Source organism: Phocoena sinus, chromosome 5 (assembly GCF_008692025.1).
Source record: "Phocoena sinus isolate mPhoSin1 chromosome 5, mPhoSin1.pri, whole genome shotgun sequence".
Taxonomy (NCBI): domain Eukaryota; kingdom Metazoa; phylum Chordata; class Mammalia; order Artiodactyla; family Phocoenidae; genus Phocoena; species Phocoena sinus.
The window spans coordinates 138,419,474-138,442,979 of record NC_045767.1 but is presented as its reverse complement, the minus strand read 5'-3'; the positions used below and the strand labels follow the sequence as shown (position 1 = coordinate 138,442,979).

Below are 23,506 nucleotides of genomic sequence, written 5' to 3'. Positions count from 1 at the left end.
GATACATGCACCCCAATGTTCATAGCAGCATTATTCACAATAGCCAAGGTATGAAAACAACTTGTGTCCATTTTATACGGCTTTAGTGATTCTGCTCAATTTAAGTGCGCTTAAAAGGTCAGGCTTTGAGAAATTGGAAATAAGACTCCGAGATGAAGTTAGATGCCAGGAGACTAGGCAGACGATGAAGGCACAGAAAATGTATGTTACCCGCTTTGGCCCAAGAAGGTCATTTGTTAGTCTATTGTTGGTTTTTGTTGTTGTTGTTTGTTTGTTTGTTTTGTTTTTTCAAACTAATGGTCAGAAATAGACCCTAAACGATTCCAGCTCCTTGAAAAGGTTTTCCTTCTGATCCAACCCTGCCCTCACCACCCCCGCCCGCATCGTCTCCAGCCCCTGGCGGGGACCACATTCTCCCGCTAGACGTGGGAGGGGATGCGCTAGACGTGGGAGGGGATGCTCGCGCGGCCGGGACACCTCTGCCCTCCCCGGCCCCAACTCCGTCCCCAACTCCGTCCCCATCTCCGTCCCCATCAACTCCGTCCCCATCTCCATCCCCATCTCCGTCACCAACTCCGTCCCCATCAACTCCATCTCCATCATCTCCGTCCCCATCAACTCCGTCTCCATCATCTCCGTCCCCATCAACTCCATCCCCATCTCCGTCCCCATCTCCATCCCCAACTCCGTCCCCATCTCCGTCCCCACCTCCGTCCCCATCTCCGTCCCCAACGCCGTGCCCCTTTCCGTCCCCAACGACGTCCCCGCTCAGTTCCGCGGCCGCGCAGCGTCCCGACCGCACAGGCGCGGACCACACGGCGCAGGCTCGGCGGCCGGAGCAGGCGCGTCAGCCCATCTCGGGGACGCGGGGACGGGACGCAGCCGCTCCCCCCGCACCGGCGCGTCCGGCCAGAGCGCGCGTCCTCCGGGGCTGCGGGCGGGGCGCCAGGGTAGGTAGGCTCCGGGGGGAGGGGCGGCGCGGGGGTCCGGGATGAGCATCCCTGCGGCGAGGCCGGGCCGGGGCGCGGGGCGCCGCGGAGGCGGAAGGCGGAGGCGCAGCGCCTCCCGCGAGTCCGCGGTGGGGGTGAGCTTGGCCGCAGGGGTGCAGTCGGCGGCGTTTGGTCTGCGGGGCCCGTCAGCCCCTGCCGCTGCCCGCTTCGGGAGGTGTGGGCGGACGCAGAAGGACAGGGTGGCATCTCTCTCTCCGCCCTTCAGACCTCCAGGACGGCCTCGGGCTTCCTGGCGCCGGGAGGGAAGGCGGGCGCAGTCCGTGCGGCCGTGGGCACAGGTGTCGGGGCCGGATGCCGCCGCTGGCTGGGGTGCGGGGCAGGGAGTCCAGTGCTGCGAGGTGACCGCGGGCAGCTGTGGGCCTGGTGAGCCCCTCCGTCGTCTTCGGGGGAGAGGACCAGGGAGGCGTCCCCTCCTGCTTGCTTAGGGCTGATAAGGAGAAATGTGAGAAGATCAGACTTCCTGGGAGGAAGAGAGATGAAAAACGTGACACAGGAGAAGCCAAATTATGAGGGGGAGCTGGGACTTCCGTGAACGCTGAGGAGTAGACCGGTCTCTTCCTGTGCAGGAAACAGTGAAGGAGACACTGTTTATGGTTTGGGAATTAAAGATGCGGAAGAGGTCAAAATACTACAGGGTTTAGGTGGTGCTTAAAGGTTTGTTTGTTTTAATGCATCAGGCAAGAATGTAGTTCTTCTGGAGCATGGAAAATGTTATTAAAATACAGCTAAGAAGAGTATTTGGAGAAGGCTGACTATATTTGCTATTTTATTTCATACAATGTTGCCTAGAATTTCTGGAGTCAGAAATCATCACTTGAATGATAAATGTCAGTATCACGTGAGTGGGAAAGCCAAAAGCTAACTTAAATCAATGAGCACCTTTTTTGGGTAAAAGGTAACTTGCGAACTTAATGTACATAAATAAAAACAATGAATTTAGACAGTGAAACTCTTTGATAATAGTTTTTTTTTCCTTTTTCTCTATCAGTCCTTTAATACTTAGAATTATCTTTTCTTCGAGAATAGTTTTATTGTTTCTGAAAAAATATACATGCGAAAGTCAAAGAACAGAGGAAATTTAAAAAACAGAACATTGATTTAAATGACCTAGTACGATGTAACCATCTTAAAACAGTGTAAACATCTTTCCATGTATCTTTCTAAGTGTATATTGATATACTGTACAATTCAATATCAATTTACAATTTTATGAAACTATACAGTAGAAATTTTTGCATACTTACCTTGTATTCCTCATAGGGGTCTTATTTTCTATGAACCATTATTTAAACTAACTTTTACTATGAAACCACAAAATGTATAGTAAAGTATAACCACATAGGTCTGAGCAATGAGAATTTTTTTTAAAGCCAAGTAGCATTTATGCAAGTAAAACAAATCACAGACACTATACATGATTATACATGAAAACACCCATGATATGATTTTAAAAGTCTAAAAGTGGACTTCAAAGATGGAACTTACAGAGTTTTTTCTTCAGAAGAGAAAGAATAGAAAATTATACTGAATATATTTAATAAGCTTAAAATATAAAATCTTTTTTTAAAAAATTATTTATTTATTTTTATTTTTGGCTGTGTTGGGTCTTTGTTTCTGTGCGAGGGCTTTCTCTAGTTGCGGTGAGCGGGGGTCACTCTTCATCGCGGTGCGCGGGCCTCTTACTATCGCGACCTCTCGTTGCGGAGCACAGGCTCCAGACGCGCAGGCTCAGTAGTTGTGGCGCACGGGCCTAGTTGCTCCGTGGCATATGGGATCTTCCCAGACCAGGGCTCGAGCCCGTGTCCCCTGCATTGGCAGGCAGATTCTCAACCACTGCGCCACCAGGGAAGCCCCAAAATATGATAAAATCTTAATGTTTGCACCAGTGTGCAAAGACAGATGTTTGCCACGAGCAATGAGAACTTGATGTACAAGACACCCTTGTTCATTGGGTAGTAATGGTCGTGCTCCTTAAAGAGTCGTGTAGTTACCGTTTGCCTCATAAATGTAAACATTTTCTTGTTCTTTCTTGTAGATCGATCTCCTGAAATTTAACTTTTCAAGATGAAGTTTGTATTGGCGGTGGCCTTTTTTATTTTAATTTCCTTGTGTGTTGAAGAAGCCTGTTCTAAAGAGAAGTCTTCAAAGAAAGGGAAGGGGAAAAAGAAGCAGTACCTATGCCCATCGTATGTTCTTCATGTCTTATATTCTTATACGGAGAAATATTATTGCATTTTTCATCAAAGTGGTTTATTGAAACACATGGCAACAGAACTTTCCCTATCAGAATTGCACCCATTTGTTTCATACGTAGAAAGTGAGCGAAGAGGGCTTTACAGTGGGAAAGCTAATTCTCAGTATGGTAAAGGTAAAGTTTTATAAAGTTTTGTCCGTGCCCTGGGCTTCTGTAATTTTCATACATCTTTTATAAAAGTAGAAAAAAGTTACTATTTCTTTCTTACCCTGAATGTACAACTTTCGCTGGTTACAGAGATTCCCTGCTTTGAGCAAATGTCAGTTCAAAAAGTTGACTTTAAAAAAAATACTACTGAAATTGAATATTCATTATAAAAATCACATTGCTAGACTATGATTTTAAGGTCTATTTAATTCACATTAAGGCACGGCAGGAGAAGAATTACATGGTAGATCCATTTTCCATTTCAGTGGGGTTTTTTTGGGTAAAAGATTTATCTTAGGAAATGAGTATATTTCTCAAAAAATATGTCATTAAATTTGAAGTTACCTGTAAAAACAAAATCTAAATCCAATTCCCACTCCCTCCCCACTCAGAAAAAAAAACAGCAAACAAATTTTATGGTTTGGACTCCATTTTTTAAAAAAATAAAATGTTACTATTACTGGTGAATAACAGTAAATAATAACCAATAGTTAGAACAATTGAACAGTATATAAATCAATAGCCTTCACAGAATACGTGCTTTTAAGTAATAATGTTACAACATATGCAGTAATGTGGAGTAAGAATTAATTTGCTGGTACCGGTTATTTTTACATTAAGATTTCCTAAGTGCTATATTGATCTCAGGTAACATTATTCCAGCATCATCACTACTTAAATATTGATTATTATAGTTTCATAGATGTTTCATAAGAATTATTAAGATACCTTCTGGGAAGTAAATTTTGTAAAGAAAGGATATTAGAGTTGGTATTTTGGAATGGACGTCTGTATGAATACGTGAGACGGAAGGTCTGGGGACGGTATGGTGACCCATATAAAGTCCCGTAGTACGTAAAGCTCCCTGTTAAGAAATACCTCCTAGTTTTCAGCGTTAATAGTTCTGCTTCTTTCAGTCTACACAGCCTGACGTCAGGGCCAGGCTTCTGGGTGTGACAGGATGGCCCCATCCGCCGTACTGAGTGTGACTCATCTTCACAGATAAGAGTGTTTGAGCTGCAACCAGGGGACTCGCGTTTTCGGGAACTGGACATGGTCAGGCCTTACTCTTCCCAAGGATAAGGACATCTTGTCGTATTTTGGATATCCTTCATTTTAACGTTTTGTTGGATAAATCTTGGCATATTGATGTGAACTCTTGTATTTGTCTTGAAGGCGCGCTGATCCTATGTGTGGAGTCAAGCCATATGTGGTCAGTAGGGTTCCGCTCTCTGTGGAAGCTGATGGGGCTCCTGTCTCCCTCGCCCCAGCCCTGCTTCCCCCCCCCCACCCCCACCGCCCGCCCGTATCCTGTCAAATGTCATGAATCACAGCTCTGAATATGGCAACTGCAAGACTTACGGCTGCCGTGTACCTTACAAGAGTCTTTTAGAGGGCATCCTATTTCTTCCCAGAACTGCCTGTTGCCTTATATGTAAACTGACTGTATATGCTTAGGCTGTCTCTGGTTAGGACAGATTTTTAACGTTAAATCTGATAGATAAAGAGTGAGACGAAGAAGGTTCTCTTTGGTGCATATGGAAACCTCCAAGTGGAAGGCCCAACATAACACGTGGTGAGCCCGTATCGCAGTGTTTTAGGTATGTTGAGAAATTAAAGTTTTATCTCTGAAATTTTCTACCACAGTTTTCAAATTTTGATTATATTACTTACTTTCTTGCAATTACGAGACTGAATAAAGCTTTATTAACAGTAGCCCTGGTGATGCTGCCCCAAATCCAGCTTATTAAAAAGTAGATGTACTTTGGAGAATTACATTTGCATATTTTTTGTTTGAGCATTTTGCTAAGAATTTTGATTTCACGGTCACTGAACTTCTGAAGGCTAAGGTTTTCTCTGGCTTTTGTTGGATCCATTGTATTAAATTTCTTTGAGTATCCAGGTTGGGAATCTCAGTTACAATAACGGGCTGGGAAGGAATATGCAGATTATTTGTTTCTCAGCGGATGGTCCAGTTTGCCCATCCTGTGTAAACTGACTAAGCATAAAACATCTTGATTAAGAGGAATATTTGAGATCACAAGACTCGGAAGTTACGTACAGGCTTCCATACACTCTTCAATATGGTGAAATCTTGCCCAGTGATGTTCTGATTTCTTTATATTTTTTTCTGAATAGAGTTGAAGAGCAATGGTGTTGAACGGATATATACAGTTGATGTGTTGTGCACGTGTAGTAAACCGGAGCAGAAACTTCCCTTTTTATTCTTGGAACATTTCTTCCCAAAGATTGGAAATAAGAGGAAAACTGTTTCTAAATGTAGAAAGGACTTAGGACCCTTCGTATTCTAGGTTGATGTGGAGCTTGGATCGTATGATACTCTCTCCCTGGCTCTTTATTATTTTTTTAACCTTCGATTGTTTTGAGAAGCTCGAAAGTGATAAATTTGTGCTATTGTTCATTGTTTTTGGTGTAACTGGAGCAGCGGTACCAGGTTGCCAAACTACCTGATAAGTTTGAGTCCCAAAATTTTAGAAATTCATATATATTAATAAATGCACAGTAAACTTTAAATTAGAAGCTATGTTTTAGATTAAGTCCTTGGACACTGTTTAGCTTTTTATTTTAAAAGCTTGAATTTGACACTGACCTGAATCTATTGGTCTTCGGATTTCCTATACATTCTGCCTCAGCGATTTTGTCCAAATCTGTGGCTTAACGCCTAAGGTGCTCTATGCAGCCCAGCCTCTCTGAAGAATGTACCCATACATCCACCACTTCTACCTGATTATCCCATCTTGATCTTAAAACTCAATTCAAAATGATAAAAACTTGAGTACAGAAATCCTCCCCACGTCTCCTAATACAGTGTTTCCATTTGCATCCTTTGCCATCCAGACTCAGATCCTAGGGATTACCTAGGACCCCCTCTTTCTACCTTAGCTTCTCCAGTCCGGTCGTTGCCGAGACTTCCACGTTCAGAGTCTGCGCCATCTCGCGAGTGTGTCCCTCACTTCCATCCCCATCGTGACGCCGCTGTCACTTCTCCCCCCAGCCTTTCTGGTGAGCTCGTTATTGGTCTCCCTCTTCTCGGCTTCCTCCACCAGTTCCTACCCCACCCTGACCCTCGAGTGTATTTTCCAGTGTACTCAAGCCACTCCGGCGCTTAGAGCCCCCTGAGGGACTCCATAACCTTTGGAAAAGCTTCTGATTTCTTGGCTCAGTACACGAAACTCTTGCTGAACTGGCCTCTGACTCCCCCGGCTGTATCTTTGCATCCCGGTCACGCCCTTACTCAAGTCTCACACACGCTTGCTCTTTCACACTTCCGAAGTGTTCTTCCCTTGACCAAAATGCCAGAGGTTTCCTTCTTCCATGAGTTAACCCCTGCCTCAGTGGTCTTATGAAAATCCACAGCGATAAATACCACGTGTTCGCTGTCGACTCCTGTATCTGTGTGCCCGGCCCAGATCTCTCTGAAGAGCACCACATCCATACATCTGACGCTTGAATCTGACTGTCCCGTAATGACCCCACGCTCAAACTTTGTTGTCTCCTTTGGGAAACCTTTTTTTTTTTTTTCATATTATAAAGTGTTTATTATTTCCACCACCTATTAACAAAAAATTAATGCTGGCTGCTGAATCAGAAATCTCTCTATATGTGTGCATGTATATGTATATGCCTATATATATACACACACATATTCATATGCGTTTACTTTCTTTAAATATGCAGAAAAATTCTGACCATTAAGGGAATCATTTCTGAATTATTGCACATGACTCTTGCTTAATTATTCACAGACGCCTAACACCATAATGCATTTCATATACGCGCAAATAGATACTAGTGAAAGACTCCAGGCCATGCTTGCTTCCTAAATAACATAATTTCAGCTACATATAATATTCCTTTATTACATGCTAAGTACAAGGATAGATTTATTTTTGTTTTTTAAACATTGTGAATGGTTAAATTATAGATTCTACAACATTTTAATCCTGACTGATTTTCATAACCCATCTTGCAAGGTGGATATCTATTTTTTTTTTTAACATCTTTATTGGAGTATAAACGTTTCTTAATCCTGACAGTCTGATTTAGACAATCACACTCTGTGCCTTCGAGGTTCCCTAATTGCCTATCCTGCTTATAAAACTATGTGGTGACATCAGCTGTAATTGTCTGCTCCCCCTACTAGATTGTAAACTCCGTGAGGGCTTGTGTTATAGACTTAGTCACCAGAGATCAACACCGTGCCGGGTACAAAATGTACATGCAATAAACATTTGTTTAAAGAGTGAATACAAACTCAAGATCGTTGACCCTTACAAGTCACTGTATCTGGATTTTGTTACAGTACTTGAAAATAATTTATATGATCTCCCTGGACAGTATTTAGACATATAGTCTTAATATAAGGAGAAGAAGGGAGTTAATGTCTAGGTTATTGGTAGAGCGTCTTCAGCCTGGAAGATGCTTCCTGGTGAAAGTTTGGCCTTCTCGTGATAAACATCACATCAATGACTAAAATAAACTATACAGAGGAAACATCCAGATGGAGAGTAATGTGATACTGAGACATATGGTGGGTACGCGAGACAGAATTAGGATCTAATATGACCTTGGAAGTCCAAAGCGATGGGCTGAATCTAACGAGATTGAAGTATAAACTGCACTTTGGTTCAGAAATCACGTGTGCAAGTATAGGATGGGGAAAGCAGTGTGGCTGAACACACTTGGAAAAAATATTAAGTAGTGTTGTAACCGTAATACAAATGAATAATAATATACTGTAGTATAGTATAATATGACATAATATAATATGATATATAATATATATGCCCGACGCAGATGAGCGACCCTGTGCGCTATCTCTCCATCCCAGCTAAATATAACTATATGTATAGTTACTTAAGAAGGAAATTAGTGTTCTTATTTTACCAGTTCTGTGTTAAGCATATTACTAGCCTTGAAAGAATTATATTATTTAAAGCAAGACTTACAGAGATTTCTGCACTGTGCTGGTCAATACCTTCAGCGGAGAGGAATAAGAATAGTTGAGGTAATTAAAATAATGTCATCTTAGGAAGTGCTGAAGGAACTGAAGTGCTTGACAGTTATCTTCAGTTTTGTGAAAACTTGCGATCCAGATGACAGAGTAGACTTTGCTGCTTGGCACCAATACTTACAACCAGGACTAATGAGTAGAACCACGAGAAGGGATATTTTTGGCTCCAAATTAGCAAGAACTTTCTAATAGCATTCTGCCAGATATAATTGCCTGGGAACAGAGGCAGTGGAGCTCACAGCAACCCCAAGCCACGGGGGATAATTACTTGCAGGCATACTTTATAGAAAGTTTGAGCCTTGGGTAGGTAGTTTGGCCAGACAGAGGTGTTTAAGGACATTTCAATTTGTGAGATTTTTAAGAGTCTTTGATTCTAGTATATTGTATGTGATGACGGTCTTATGATTATCCAATTGCAGAATGATATAGAAAGAATCACCTTTTAAAAATTTAATCTCCACCCAGATTTAAATAGCTTGGCTGCTAATTTTGGTGCATTGTCGTGGAGAGCCCTACCATATAAAATAAGTATATCTTGGTCTAATAATAAGGACTTAAAAACTTGCAGTGGTAGCATTTCTTCTTGAAATTTCACAAGTAATCAGGTTTTTTGAATATCTTTCAAACTCAGGCCATCTTTTCTCTTTTCTGACCTAAACCAATCGGAATAAATATGTCAAGCTACTGTTAATCTCAAGAAATAATGATTGAGGGATGACGAATATTAATAATCTGAGCAATGCCTGCCATAACTGATAAGAAGAAGGTATAGGTTTATGGATTTGTGTTGAAATGTCTATTGTATATGAAACCAGAACATTCTAAAATATACTTGCAGAATTCCTGATTGAACGAACAAAACCAAAACAAAACAGAACTATTTGAACCAAAACCGAAGCATTATTTGTCACTTCTGTTTGTGCTCATAGCAGACACAGTAACACTTTTTAATACTGAATTTGGCCCGACTGTAACCTCTTGACACATACTGACATTTTCGTCATCGCTGAGTTAGGGATCATCGCTGAGTTAGGGAACTTTCTACCATTTGTTGAGGACTGTTTGAATTCCAGGCATCTGATAGCTCACCGTAAGTGTAACGAATTTGCTTACCAGTTACGTTTGAAATCTTTCTCCCATTTTGGGCCCAGACTTGTACCTTAGGTGTGAAGGAGCATCGTAAGAAGCCCTTAATTGATCCTGGATGAGGACTGCTATTATTTATATGACTGTTCGGTCATGTTTGCCTGTATTTACTTCATCCTAATGATTTTTCCTCCAAACTCTTGGTACTCTAGCTTTAAAATCATGACATGAAGATTTATGGTTCTGTGTGTGTAATGAGAAACAATATGACTACTTTTTATTAGTTTCTTCACAACCTAAAAAAGTTGTGTGTGTATAAATGTGTTTGATACCAATATGAGATTTTTTTTGTCTCCTTCAGAGAGATACCATTTAATGGTAGTATTCGTAGACATCAGTTCTGTGTAGTATGAAGGGTTGGGTTAAGTATAATGTTAGCCATTTTCTTCCTATTCTGATTTTATTACCTGTTATTCATTAATAGAATGGATTGATTTCAGTTTAGTTCCATTTCCTTACTTCCTAATGGAAATGTTCAAGATAAATACATTGGCCCAAAAATGAAAGGCTGATTGGAAATGGATATGGAGAATCTGTACAATGGATATAATTGAAAACTGCCTGTATTATTATTACTATAACAAAGGTAGATCAAACTTTTCATCGATGGGCAGTTATGTATTTTCTTACTACCTAACGAACAATTCTGATTTAATGGCATGATGTTATTTTTCAGTCGACTGAATTAATGATCTTCCCTTTCCAAATAGTTTCCTAGATTTTGAAATCGGAATCCTCATTATTTTAGTTATTCCGGCATGAAACTTAAATGGAACCTGTTTTCTCTTAAAATGATCTCCTGTATCTGTCCTGTTCATTGCATCTCCTCTTACCGTCATTTTCTACATAGTCTGTTACAATAGTTTCCTAATCACTCGCCGTACTTTTTTTCCCCGCTCATTATTATTCATCTTACGTACCGTTTCCATTTTCATCTTGTTAATCTTATGTTCCAGACCCACAATGTCTTCTTATTCCCTCAAGGATCCAGGGCAGACTGCTCACTCCGACTTTCAAAGGTCTCTCTGATTTACATGTGGAACTTTGTGCGAAACTACTCTCTCATCTTAGAAAGGCTGATCTGTCCTTGTGCCACCCTGCCACTGCTTACGCTTAGACATGCTTATGGTTATAGAGCGACAACCTCCTGCTTAATCTACACGGTCCTTCAGGGCTCATCTCAGTCATTCCCTTGCCTGATGAAACCTTTTAAACGATTAAAAGTGTTCATTGAAAGTAAGATTAGTGCAAATTATTAGCATGCTATGGCTGTTAATGCATTAAGGTCTTGGGCCTTATTAGAAATACAGTGTTTGCAGAGGGAAAAAAAGGGTTAATTTCGTGGTGGGTATATCATACCTGGAACATTGTGTTGAATTCTGGTTGCATTCGTTTGTGAGGATTGGATTTACGTGGGAGTTTGTTCCAATAATCATGATCAGCGTTTGCAGGAACATGAAAGTCTGTGGTTTGATAGGTTTACCGTGGGTTATTTTCTTTAAGAGTAGGTGAGTAATCCACCATTGTGAGGAGTTTTCATATAATAGGAGCTAGAATTCATATTTAGACCTCAAGTTATAGAACCAAGACCAAAGAGGGAAACATAGAGGAAGACATTTCCATTTGAAAGGATAGGATATAACTATCCAACAAAGGATTTCCTTGGGAGGTTCTTTGTCACCAGAACCTCCCAAGGTTGGGTAGGGACACTACCTAAACGAAGCGTCACTGGGAGGTTGCCGAATTTAAAAGTTCTTTTCACCAAGGTTTCATGAGCTTATGATTAGAGCTAAAATTAAACTCCCTCTTCTTGATCTCTTAGAATCCTTTCTGTGCATCCTGCGTGTTTTGACACTTGATTAGATTCAACAGTAATATTCTTCCTATGATATCTTTTATTTTCTAGTTGAAATGTATATATTGTGTTAACTCTTCAGCCAAATTATAAATACTTGAGATGAGATGGCTCTCCCTCTCTCTCCACTTTCATTACAGTATATACACTTTCATTTAGTAAGCATAAATGAAGCTCTGATTCAAGGAATTTTGAAGTAGGAAGAATATATATATATACACACACACTTTCGTAAAGATACACACTTTCATATATATATATAGTTTCATATTCTGCCTATTTCAATGCTCTCTGCATTTCAGCTATGTTTATACTTACTAAATCAGATGGAATCAAATGGGTGACTGATCAAATAGAAAAATCATAAATTAATCTTTTGATGGGTCAGTGGCTCACTGGGACCATGTTTAGAGATCACCTTGAAACATGCATTGTTTAAAATTCCCTTTGTATGTCTGCTTCATCTAGATGGATAAAACCTTGTAATTCGGGAGAAAGCCCACTGCTGTATCTCAATTAGGACTTTTGCTGACGGGCTTGATAACTTTCAATAAGTCAGTTAATTTATTTGGGTCTCAATTTTCTCATTCTTATGGTGAAAAGTTTCATCTCAGTAGTCTCCTAATCTTATTCATTCATTCCAACTATCTATTATGATGCAGTCACGTTTTATTTGTGATTGTTTTGCTACCTTTATATTCAGGGCTAACTATTCCTGTTTTTGTCAAGATTTTTCATTTTCTGATTTAGAACTAGACAAGCCTAACCAATGGAAAGAGAATACACAAAATTCTGTTTCTTAAGCAAGTTAATTACTAAGGGATCTAATTGCAGAGTTGACTTATCAAAATGTAGGTATGTAACCATCCGCCCAAGTAGAAGAATCACATGTGCGCAAAGGTAAATTGTACCCATTCTTAACTCTATAATTTTTCACAAACTGAGGAATTTGACTTACAAAAATGTGTCCTGTGTTTGTCTTTTGTTTTCTTTTGGAGGTGAATAATTTCTGTAATGCAGTAAAGGATAGAGTATCTTTGCCGAAGTCTCCTGTATCCTTGAGCAACTACCTCAAAAAAGCACATCACTGCGGTCCTCCAGAGAGCAGGGAGCACGTCGTAAATGAGTCCCTTTGCCCTCAACATGGAAATTTACACTTAGAATCCAAGAAGCAAATTATTCAAATTTATGTACATACAAATAGCCCCTCTGAGAGATGATGTAAATAGGAAATTACCTTTCTAAGAGCTCTGATTGGAATAACAGCAAAACAATGATTCAGTTGCTAATAGACTTTGTTGGAGAATGTGAAGCATCTGACCTTTATTAGTCCTCCTGTGAGAAAACAGTAGGAGGAATTCTTGATGATTCGGGGGAGTTTAGGACTCCACTCCCAAGAGTAACCTAATAGAAGAGGCCCACATTTAATGAGTGGACTCGTAGCCTTCTTTGCATCTGTGTTCAGCTCTCAGTTACACCATGGACCTGGCTGCTGAGATAATCCAAAGGTCGTATTGCAACACCCTTTAATATCTCCCAGGAGTTCCATATGTATTTGACTGGAATATCTGTAATGTTTTCGGTTTCATTCTACAAATGTTGTTTGGACTCTTCATTGGTTTATTTTGTGTGTTGATGTAGCCTTGGCTGGGTCTTCATTGTGGTGCCTCAATTCTTCACTGGCCCTTAGTGGCTCCGCGTTTCTCTTTCCCTAATAATGGTTTCAGCCCTTGATCAATACCGCTTTCGGTCTTCACCTACGATACGAACTTCTACTTTAAAGAAAAAAAATAGAAGTTGCTAGACTCGAGCTCACTCACCCCTCCATCTCCCCTCCAGAGCTGCCTGTGGCATCATCCTTTCTCTTCTCCTTGGCTCCTGACCGAGAGGAAGAGGGACGTCCTTTTCTCAGTCCCGGATTCCGTCCCCCACCCCCTTCTGAGACGCGCCCCATCACCACATTCCGCTTGCCCGTGCTTCATCGTCTTCTCTTCTTTGGCTCCTTTTTCTAAGGGCTTAAAACTACGCTGAAGTGTCGCCTACCTGAAAAAATGCAGTATTTTGTTTGTTTGGCTGCACTGCATGGCATGTGGGATCTTAGTTCCCCAACCAGGGATTGAACCTGCATCCCCAGCATTGGAAGCATGGAGTCTTAACTGCTGGATCACCAGGGAAGTCCCAAATGCATAGTTTTTGTATTCCTATTTCATCAACTTTGTTTTTTCCTCTGTGTTCATTGTCCCATTTCTTAAACTGACAGTCCACAATTTCAGCTCTAATGCACAACATTTTCCTTTTCTTTACTTGAATTTCTTTGAATTGCAAAAGCCAGACGTTATTGTTGTAACGAAGGAAACGGTAGAACCACTTAATTCTCCTATTAGTATTGACTCCTGCCACCATTCTGTTTTTTGATGAAGATATTTATTTTTATTCCTTTTAAGCAAATCTGCAAAATTTCTTCGGAGTCCTTACTTTACTTGACAAGGACAAATGATTGTCTTCTGCGTCCTGAAGTGATCTCTTACCCCCAAACCCTCTGCCCTGATTTGCCTTCCAGCTTTGCGTCTGCCTCTCCTGCTACCCCTGATTAGACACCTTCCCAGCTATTCTTTTTTGTCTGTCCAGAAATAGTGGGTTTGGCCACATATTCATATCCTGGATGTTGCTAGATGTTCATCTTGGTCCTTTTAGCTTCTTACTTATCGCTCTTCCCCTGAGTAATTTCTACCTGTGTCTGTGGTTGCACACACATCCTTATCTCCGGGTGTAACTACTCTTGTGAGTTCCAGGGCACTATTTGTAACTTCCTACTGGACCTCAGAGTTAATATATCAAACCAGCTCTGCCTTCAGCCTTCCTCAACTCCGCACCCAGCCTTTCATGAGAAACGGCTGAAACATCTTCTGTTCTGTCCCGGACGCTCACCTGGATCATGTCATCAGTTACTCATTCTGTTGATTCTTGCTCAGAAATGACTCTTGCGTCCGGCTATTTCTCCGCATCTCAACGGGTGTGGTCCTTGTTGGGTTCTAATCATTTCACCTTGAATCTGTTGTTGCAGGGACTTCCCCAGACTCCTGAATTCCATCCTGTCCTCTGTAATTCATCCTCTATAACAGCGGCTCTCAAACTTTGGTCTCAGGACCCCTTTACAATCTGAAGCATCTTTAAGGACACAGTGAGCTTTAGTTTATGTGGGAGTTATCTACTGATGTTTCCTTGTTATAAATTGAAACAGAAATTTTAAAAAATATTTATTAAATTACCTAAAATATACGCATTGCAGATTAACATGAATAACTTATTTTTATGAAAATTAACTATATTTTCAAAAATAAAAAAATAGTGAGGAGAGTGGCATTGTCTTACAATGTTCCTGTCTGTTCAGTGGCTGGCATAATGGAAGACGGCTGAATTCTCATAGCTGCTTCTAGATTCCGTTTGTTGTGATATATTGTTTTGGTTGAAGTAGGTGAAGAAAATATGACCTCATGCCGACATATAATTGGAAAAGGGAAGAGTATTTCAATAGCCTTTCTATAATTATGAATATTCCTTTTTAATGCCATGCAAAAATTGGACAAGTGATAGTTCCTTAAAAGTTAGTTGTGATGTAAAATCTGAAATCAGATCAGTGAACATTTTGATCTCTGTTGTATTAAAATTTGCTGGTCTTTCATTTTGAATGGCTTTTTTTTTTTTTTTGCCCAAACATGAATTTATAACATGCATCGATCTTTTGGAAAATATTGGTTTGCTGGGTTTTGCAGATCTTCCAAATGTTGACAGGTTTCATTATACAGTATCAAATAATCACATCCATTTACTATTACTTTTGATCTCACTGGGAAGTCTGTTAGTATCAGCAGACCGGCAGCAAATACTCTCATTAGTTTTTCTCGAACTTACAGGTTTTCTCCTTTCACTTGTGAAAACTTTTTTGCCAAGTATCCAAGTCTGAATCACCATAGGTTTCCCATGGTCTTCCATGAAAACAGTGTTGCATGAAAAGTCTCTTGTTCACTAGCAAGTCGAACAGTCATCCAAGTGCTGTTCTTTGGAACAATTCTCGTAGTTCAGTTTTCTGTGCGGCAGAAGTGCTGTCTGGATACTTGCCATTCTTTTCATGCAGAATATTAAAATAATATGGATTTAAATTGCAAAATTTAATAAATTTAATATTTTTTACTGCTTCTTTAAGAACATTACATGGGAGCACCATCTTTCACATCTTTTATTTATTTCTTACCGCTGGTGTCTAGAGGTTAAGGACACGAACACTCTTGCTACGTAAAACTATTAGTTTCCTGAGTTGTGCACTGGGAGTCTTATCCACCGTTGCTCGTGCAGCATCGGTGCAAATGTCTGCAGCGTGAAACAAAGTAAATGTTGTTTTGAGGAGGATGACGATGGTGATGATGGAGATGAAGAGAACAGTTTGACTTTCTGGATGCTCAGAAAAGGTCTTGGGCACCTTCAGGTGTCTGTGGACCACTCTTTGAGAACTGCTGTTTTCTAGTGTCAGCAGATTTGAGATGCTCGTTGTATATCCAACCATGTATTTCTCTCTCTCTTTTTTTTTTTATTGGAGTATAGTTGCTTTACAATATTGTGTTAGTTTCTACTGTACAGCAAAGTGAATCAACTATACGTGTACATATATACCCTTTTTGTTAGATTTCCTTCCCATTGAGGTCACCACAGATCACTGAGCAGAGTTCCCTGTGCTATACAGCAGGTTCTCATTAGTTATCTATTTTAATACATAGTAGCGTATTTGTGTCAATCCCCATCTCCCAATCCGTCCCAACACTCCCTTTCCGCCCTTGGTGTCCACACATCTGTTTTCTATGTCTGTTACTCTATTTCTGCTTTGCAAATAGGTTCATCTGTACGGTTTTTCAAGATCCCTTATATATGCATTAATAGATGATATTTGTTTTTTGCTTTCTGACTTCTTCACTCTATATGTCTGTCTCTAGGTCCATCCACATCTCCACAAATGACCCAATTTCCTTCTTTGTATGGCTGAGTAATATTCCATTGTATATATGTGCCTGTATATATGTGCCACACCTTCATTTCCTGCCATGGTGTGCTTCTCAGTGCCTGTCAGTCATCTGCTGTGTTCACTGTGACCACCTCCTGGAATCTGCTCTCCAACTTCCCTTTCCACCTGTTACCTGCTTCCTTATCCTTCCAGCCCAGCTCAGGAGTCACCTAGTCTATTAAATCCCTACTCTAGACACAATTAAATGATAGAGAAATAAAATTAACATTGACAATTTTTTTTTTTTTTTTTTTTTGTGGTACGCGGGCCTCTCACTGCCGTGGCCTCTCCTGTTGCGGAGCACAGGCTCCAGACGCTCAGGCTCAGCGGCCATGGCTCACGGGCCCAGCTGCTCCGCAGCACGTGGGATCCTCCCGGACCGGGGCACGAACCCATGTCCCCTGCATCGGCAGGCGGGCTCTCAACCCCTGCGCCACCAGAGAAGCCCTGCTCTGGCCTCTCTTTACTGAATATCTTGTTTTTGAGTTTTGTTTGTAGTAGCAAGGAAAACACTCCCTTTTACTAGTTCGGTGCTGTAAATTTCGAGGGAGCAGTAGGAATAGAGTGTTGATTTGGAAAAGAAGATGCATGAATGTACGTTATGTGTATGTGTAAGAAATCAGGATATTCTACATATTTGGGAATCAAATCACATACTGAAAACTTCAGGTTTGGATCAGCTTTTTTCTGACTAGGGGTCTTCTTTTTTTAAAAAATAATTTATTTTTATGTATTTATGTTTGACTGCATTGGGTCTTCATTGCTGCGCACAGGCTTTCTCTAGTTGCGGCCAGCAGGGGCTACTCCGTTGCTGTGCGGTGGCTTCTCGTTGCGGAGCGGGGCTTTAGGCACGTGGGCTTCAGTAGTTGTGGCACGAGGGCTCAGTAGTTGTGGCTTGTGGGCTCTAGAGCGCAGGCTCAGTAGCTGTGGCTCACGGACTTAGTTGCTCCACGGCACGTGGGATCTTCCCGGACCAGGGCTCGAACCTGTGTCCCCTGCATTGGCAGGTGGATTCTTAACCAGTGCGCCACCAGGGAAGCCCTAGGGGTCTTCTTAATTGTAACCAGTTTCTGTTCCTTTGCCGATGACCCAAGATAGGGTACCGTGCACTGATTGATGTATAACACCAAGTATTTGGTGTGTTCTAAGCTCTTACGTAAATCACCTAATTTGATTCTGAAAACATGCCTTTTATGAAAAAGAGTGATTTTCCAGGATTATCAGCACTGTTTACAAAACAGCTAATTGAGGCACAGGGGTTAGGTGTCCAGGGCCACACTGCTAGTAAAGCAGGATTCACACCCAGGCGGCATGGCTTTCAGAGCCAGGATGCTGTCACTAATGGTGCCTCTCATGTCAAGGGCTACATATTTCTTTTTTTTAGATGAGAAGGGGATCTTGCCTTTAATATATGGTTTAGAAAGGCTCAGAATGATATGGTGACAATCTCAAAATCATCATAAACCATACAGAAAAAGTATCTCTAACAACGATGTACAGTGCGAAGAGTCATCTCTAGGGCGCTTGCAGTGCCCCATGCCACGTAAACGCTATGTAAGAAGTTGCCAGCACACTGCAGACTCAAGTTTGGCTTTTTGGAACTTTCTGGAATTTTTCTTCTCCTCACACGTTTTACACCTGAGGTTGGTTGAATCCTGGTTGCAGATATGACTGTACTACAGTAAGTTCTCCCATCTTTGTTATGCATTTTCATGTCTTAACAGTGTCTCTTGATGAACTGAAGTGCTTATTTTTTTCTTCTGAAGTATAGTTGATTTACGGTGTTGCGTTACTTTCAGGGGTACACCAGAGTGACTCATTTATACACGTACATGTATCCACTGTTAGATTCTTTTCCCATATAGGTCATTACAGAGTATCGAGTAGAGCTCCCTGTGCTGTACAGTAGGCCCTTGTTGGTCATCTGTTTTGTATATAGGAGTGTATATCTGTTAATTCCAAACTCCTAATTTAAAGTGCTTATTTTTAATGAAGTCCGATTTATTAATTTTTATTAATGCTTTTGTGTTTTATTTAAGAAATCTTTCTCTGACGCAGGTCACGAAGTAGTCTGTTTTGGTTATTTTCCTAGAGGCTGTCACTGTTTCGTGTTTCACATTTAGCTCTGTAGCCCACTTCAGCTCATTGTTTGTGTATGATGGGACAGGCATATCCAGTGAGGGCAGCACATTTATGCAAAAGGCTCTCCTTACTTTGCTAAGTGGCAAGTGTACATTCACTGTAGGTCGGTTATCGCTTCTCTTTTCTGTCCCACTGGTCCGGGACTGCTCACCTTGTACAGTGACACACCCCACATCAAGGGAGTGGAAAGCCTCACATCCCCTGCTTGGTTCTCCTTCCGTGTCACCTTGGCCGTCCTGGGCTCGTAGCATTTCCCTGTGAAGTTTAGAATCAGCATATCCATCTTCACACAGGTAGATACAAAAGCTTGGAGCGGTCCCTAACATGGTATGGACTCGATTTTGTTTCTAATTTTTAGTCGAACGTGAAATAGAAAGGTAAACAAAGAAACGTACGTGGGAAAATAGGCAAAGCAAATGAACTGGGAGTGGAGATATTTATCGTCAAGTTGTGATAACCACCTTTTTCTAAATGTGGCTGGATCCTGGGTATTTGAAAGCACATCAGACGCAAACCTTAGCACTGAACAGTGCACGTTCAGGACTGGCACCTGGGGGCTTTTGGATTCCTGTCCGGTGGCAATCACTCCATGAGTCCAGGGTTGAGCTCCAGGAGGGCAGGTGTCTTTGCATGTTGTTTTTTGCGCACGTTTCCAAGGCTGAGGAAAACGCCTGGCTGCAGTTGGCTAACTCAATATGTGTTGAATGCTACCCGTGCAGAATACGAAGAATGGTAGTTCTATTTAAGTATGGGTTCTGTGAGGGAGAAATAGATTCAACTCTTGAAACATTTACGCTCACAGAACATTTCCCCCCAAAGGTGTTAACAAGTATAGACAGTGAGAGGCCGTAATTGATATTAGTCATGATTAGTGAATCATTTAGCAACAGCATTGGATACTGTATCATAATACCTTTAAAACGTAAGTTTCAAAATCAGTCACATTGATGTATTTTTGGTTACCTTTAAGGTTCGGAATTGTTTTCAAATGCAATTCAGTATATGTCATTTTTTATCTTCTGGGTGCTCTGTGACAGCTTAGTTCTTGGCAGGTAAACAAGAAGATTGTTCTGGATTGTTAGAGTGAAACTTTCAAGGAGGACAGGACATCTGTCTGACTGTTTCCCACCAGGCATATGATCCTGCCTGTATTCCCCACCTTTTCCCTTTCAGAGAAGGCACTCCCCACCTCCATCCAGGACTCATTATGTCTCCCATGACTTAGGTTTCATTGACTCTGGGTTTTTTTGGGGGGAGGAGGGAATCTGAAATGGGAATTAATATTTCCAAGTTTTTCCACTCAACTGCATCTTTTATCTCCTCAGATTTTACAACACAGACTAATGTAAAGAAAAATTCCCACATGTTTCTGAAACCCACACTTGCTTCTAGTCAGTTTTTCTCCTTTTCTGGAGTCAGTATAGTCCAAGTCTTCTTTTGGGGGTGGTAACAAAGAGTAGATTTATTTTATTAATTTTTGAAGCCCAGGTATTTAGGAACTATACCCAGTGATATTTTGTCCTGCTAGTATTCACTTTTTATCTCTTCATGGGCCAGATTCTCCTTAGAAGAAAGCCAGGACGTTAAACTTGGCTTTCAAATATTAGCTAGGGAACTATTTCAAATAATCAGCCATTTGGTTTTTAAAAAAAAACAAAAGCAAACTAGTAATTTGACGGATTTTTTTTCTACCTTAAATTGTGTAATAACTCAGTCACAATATTTTGTTATGTATAAATACAGTGTGGATTTTCTTTTGGGGCGAGTTGTCACTGGATATATATATATATTTTAATTTAAAATATTTTTATTGTGGCGAGAACACTTAACATGAGATCTACTCCTTTTCACAGATTTTGTGTCCAATACAGTGTGGTTGACTTTGGGTACAACGTTGTACAGTAGATTTCCAGAACTTACTCATCTTACTTAAGTGAAATTTTACACCTGTTGATGACCAACTCCAGTTCCCTCCTCACTCCCACCAACCCCCATTTTTTCCTTTGTCTCTATGAGTGTGACTGTTTTAGGTGCCTCATATAAGTGGAATCCTGCAGTATTTGTGCTTCTGAAACTGGCTTATCTCACTTAGCATACTGTCCTCCAGGCCCATCTGTGTTGTTGCATATGGCAGGATTTCCTTTTTTAGGGCTGGGTAATATTCCATTGTGTGTATGCATGGACTGCTTTCAAAAATCCATTCATCTATCAATAGACGTTAGGTTGTTTCCGCACAGTGTCTATTGTGCAGAGTGTGGCAGGGACCCTGAGCTGCAGACGCGGGGACGAGCTGGGGTAGAGTTTTATTTTTTATTGTTTTAATAAATTTATTTATTTTTATGTATTTATTTTTGGCTGCGTTGGGTCTTTGTTGCTGCATGCGGGCTTTCTCTAGTTGCGGCGAGTGGGGGCTGCTCTTCGTTGCGGTGCGCGGGCTTCTCATTGCGGTGGCTTCTCTTGTTGCGGAGCATGGGCTCTAGGCGCGCGGGCTTCAGTAGTTGTGGCTTGTGGGCTCTAGAGTGCAGGCTCAGCAGTTGTGGCGCACGGGCTTAGTTGCTCCGCGGCATGTGGGATCTTCCCGGACCAGAGCTCGAACCCATGTCCCCTGCATCGGCAGGCAGCTTCTCAACCACTGCGCCACCAGAGAAGTCCCCCAGAGCTGGGGTTTAGAGCTCAACACTGCACTAAGATGGTGGGAGGGGCCATGGCCAGTTCTCCCGGTTCCAGCCCCGGCTTGGATCTCTGTGGTCCCCACGGGATTGGTATCCACCGGCCCCATCACTGTCTGGAGGCAGGCGAGCTAGAAGCCCATCCCTGGGGTGGCACCCCAATGAGCTGGGATGCTGGTTCCACTCTTTCCCTGTTCTCCCTGGTCTGTGTTGTGGTGGGCGGTGCCTGGGGGGTGGGGATTGTGGGGATACAGTGTCTCCCCTTTTCCTACCCGGGCCATTGAGGCTGGTTGGGTGGAGAAGCCTGTCCGTTAGTTTCTGGATTTCTCATAGAGGGGATGGATCCGTGCTTTGCTGTTGAGATGGTGTATCCATGGCGGGAGGAGAGTCCAGGATTTCCTGTTCCATCTCCTGAAGTCCCTCCAATCAAATTCTTCATTCCGTCTCCCGCCCTACATCTTACCATCCCATCCAGTGTGGCTTCTGTCTCTCCCTCAGCTGGAAAGCAGCTCTCCCTTTTGCTCCATCCTGTGAAGAGTCTTTAGTCCTCAACTTATTAACCTCTCAGCAGCTTTGGTCCTGTGAACCAACCCTTCCATCAAATATTTTTTTCCTGGAGTTCTGCTGACGCCACACTTGTGGGTTTTCTCTGTTGACGGAAAAAAATGCACAGCCTAAAAGTTGAGAATTATGCTTTATTTGGCGGACAAAACTGAGGACTTAAGTCCAGGATGCAGCCTCTCAGAATAGCTCGGAGGGACTGTTCCAAAGAGGTCAGGGGAGAGCCAGAACACAGAGGAGTTTCTGCAACAAAGACCAAGTAATCGGAACATCAAAAGATTACCATTAATTAACGAAAGCCAGACATCTCAACTTAATGAATTTAGCAATTTTCTATGTATGGGAAGATGCAAGAGTCCGGGCTCACTGACACCCTTCCTTTGACGTGCACCTCAGCTGCCGGGGGCCAGCGTTCTCATCCTGAGTGCCCTCAGGGGGCACCGCCGGGGGGCGGGGGGGCGGCTGTCGTGTGACGGCTTGATGGCTGCAGCGTCCTTTGTTTACTGATACGGCGGCTACATTCTTTGCCCACACCTCCTCCTTCTTGGGCAGCTTATCCTTTGCCTGAATTGTCGGCTTATCTTCCTACATCTGCTCATTAAATGTTGGGGCTCCTGGTGTTTCAATTCCATGTCCTTTTGTCACTGTAAACTTTTTTTTTTTTCCTAACTAGTGATTTGTCTAACCATTAGAATCATCCAAGGAGCTTTCAAATGCCGATGCCTGGGTCTCATCCCGCACTAGCTCAATCTGGAGGTGGGGCGTGCGCCTTCGCATCTGTAGTCTGCGGAGCTCCTCCGGGGGGCTCAGTGCACGACTGAAGCTGAGAATCGCTGGACACGTTCATCAGGACCTGCAGCTTTAAATACCACCTTCATGTCAGAGTCACCCGTGTGTGTGTTTGACTCTACCTCACTAGCACTGCACTGTGCATGGCGTGTTGTGAACGCCAAGAGCTTTCTTAAATGAAACCTTAAACGACTGAAGGAGAGGAGAAATGCAGCAGATCGTAGTGGCGTGGCTGGTGAAGCTTTTGTTGTTCTTTAAGGGACCTTATTGTTTAATGTCCTAAGTTGAGTTTTCTCAGGGAGGGACAGACTCTGAGATGGAGATTGACCCGCAGAATGAGATTGTTTTGGGAACAAGACCTCTTGGGGCTGAGAAAGGCAGATTCAAACACAGGAACAAGGCAGATGCAACTGAGGCTTCAGTCGACGCCCCAGGAGCTCGAGGCTGGGATGGCCTTTAGAGCGGCCTCGGTTAGTAGAGAGGGACTTGGGGCTTGGTGTCCTCACAGAGAGTCTTCAGACATGGCTCGCCTTCAGCTGAAGGCTGTTTCTGAAGAGACCGAGCTCAGAGCCTTAAGCAGCCACATTTCTGGCAGCCTCAGTTGTGCTGGGAGGTCTGGGGGGAAGCAGCACCCCAGGATCCATCACAGGGGTATCTGGATTGGCACCTGCACGGATCTTAGAGTTCACCTCGTTTAGACCTTCATTTAAAGGTGAGTACACGGAGGCTCAGAGAGGGGAAGTGATTTGCCAGCGTCACGTGGCAATCGCACAGTCTGTCTGGCACTAGTACAGTGTCCACTCTTAAGATAAGAGTGTCTTCAGTGATACCCGTACTTAACTTTA

General features: G+C 42.2%; 1 protein-coding gene across 3 annotated transcripts in view; it reads left to right on the top strand.

Moving 5' to 3' along the window:
* Positions 1-812: 812 nt before the first annotated feature.
* The window catches only part of GLRB (glycine receptor beta), a 70,361-nt gene continuing 47,667 nt past the window's right edge, over positions 813-23,506 (top strand). Inside the window, exons 1-2 of one of the 3 annotated variants that reach the window (XM_032633634.1) lie at positions 813-950; positions 3,046-3,196. In XM_032633634.1, the coding sequence (XP_032489525.1) occupies positions 3,075-3,196 (122 nt within the window). In that variant the 5' untranslated portion in view covers positions 813-950; positions 3,046-3,074. Of the gene's footprint in view, positions 951-1,266; positions 1,665-3,045; positions 3,197-23,506 lie in introns of those variants that run through there. The other 2 variants (XM_032633636.1, XM_032633635.1) reach the window with 2 other exon arrangements.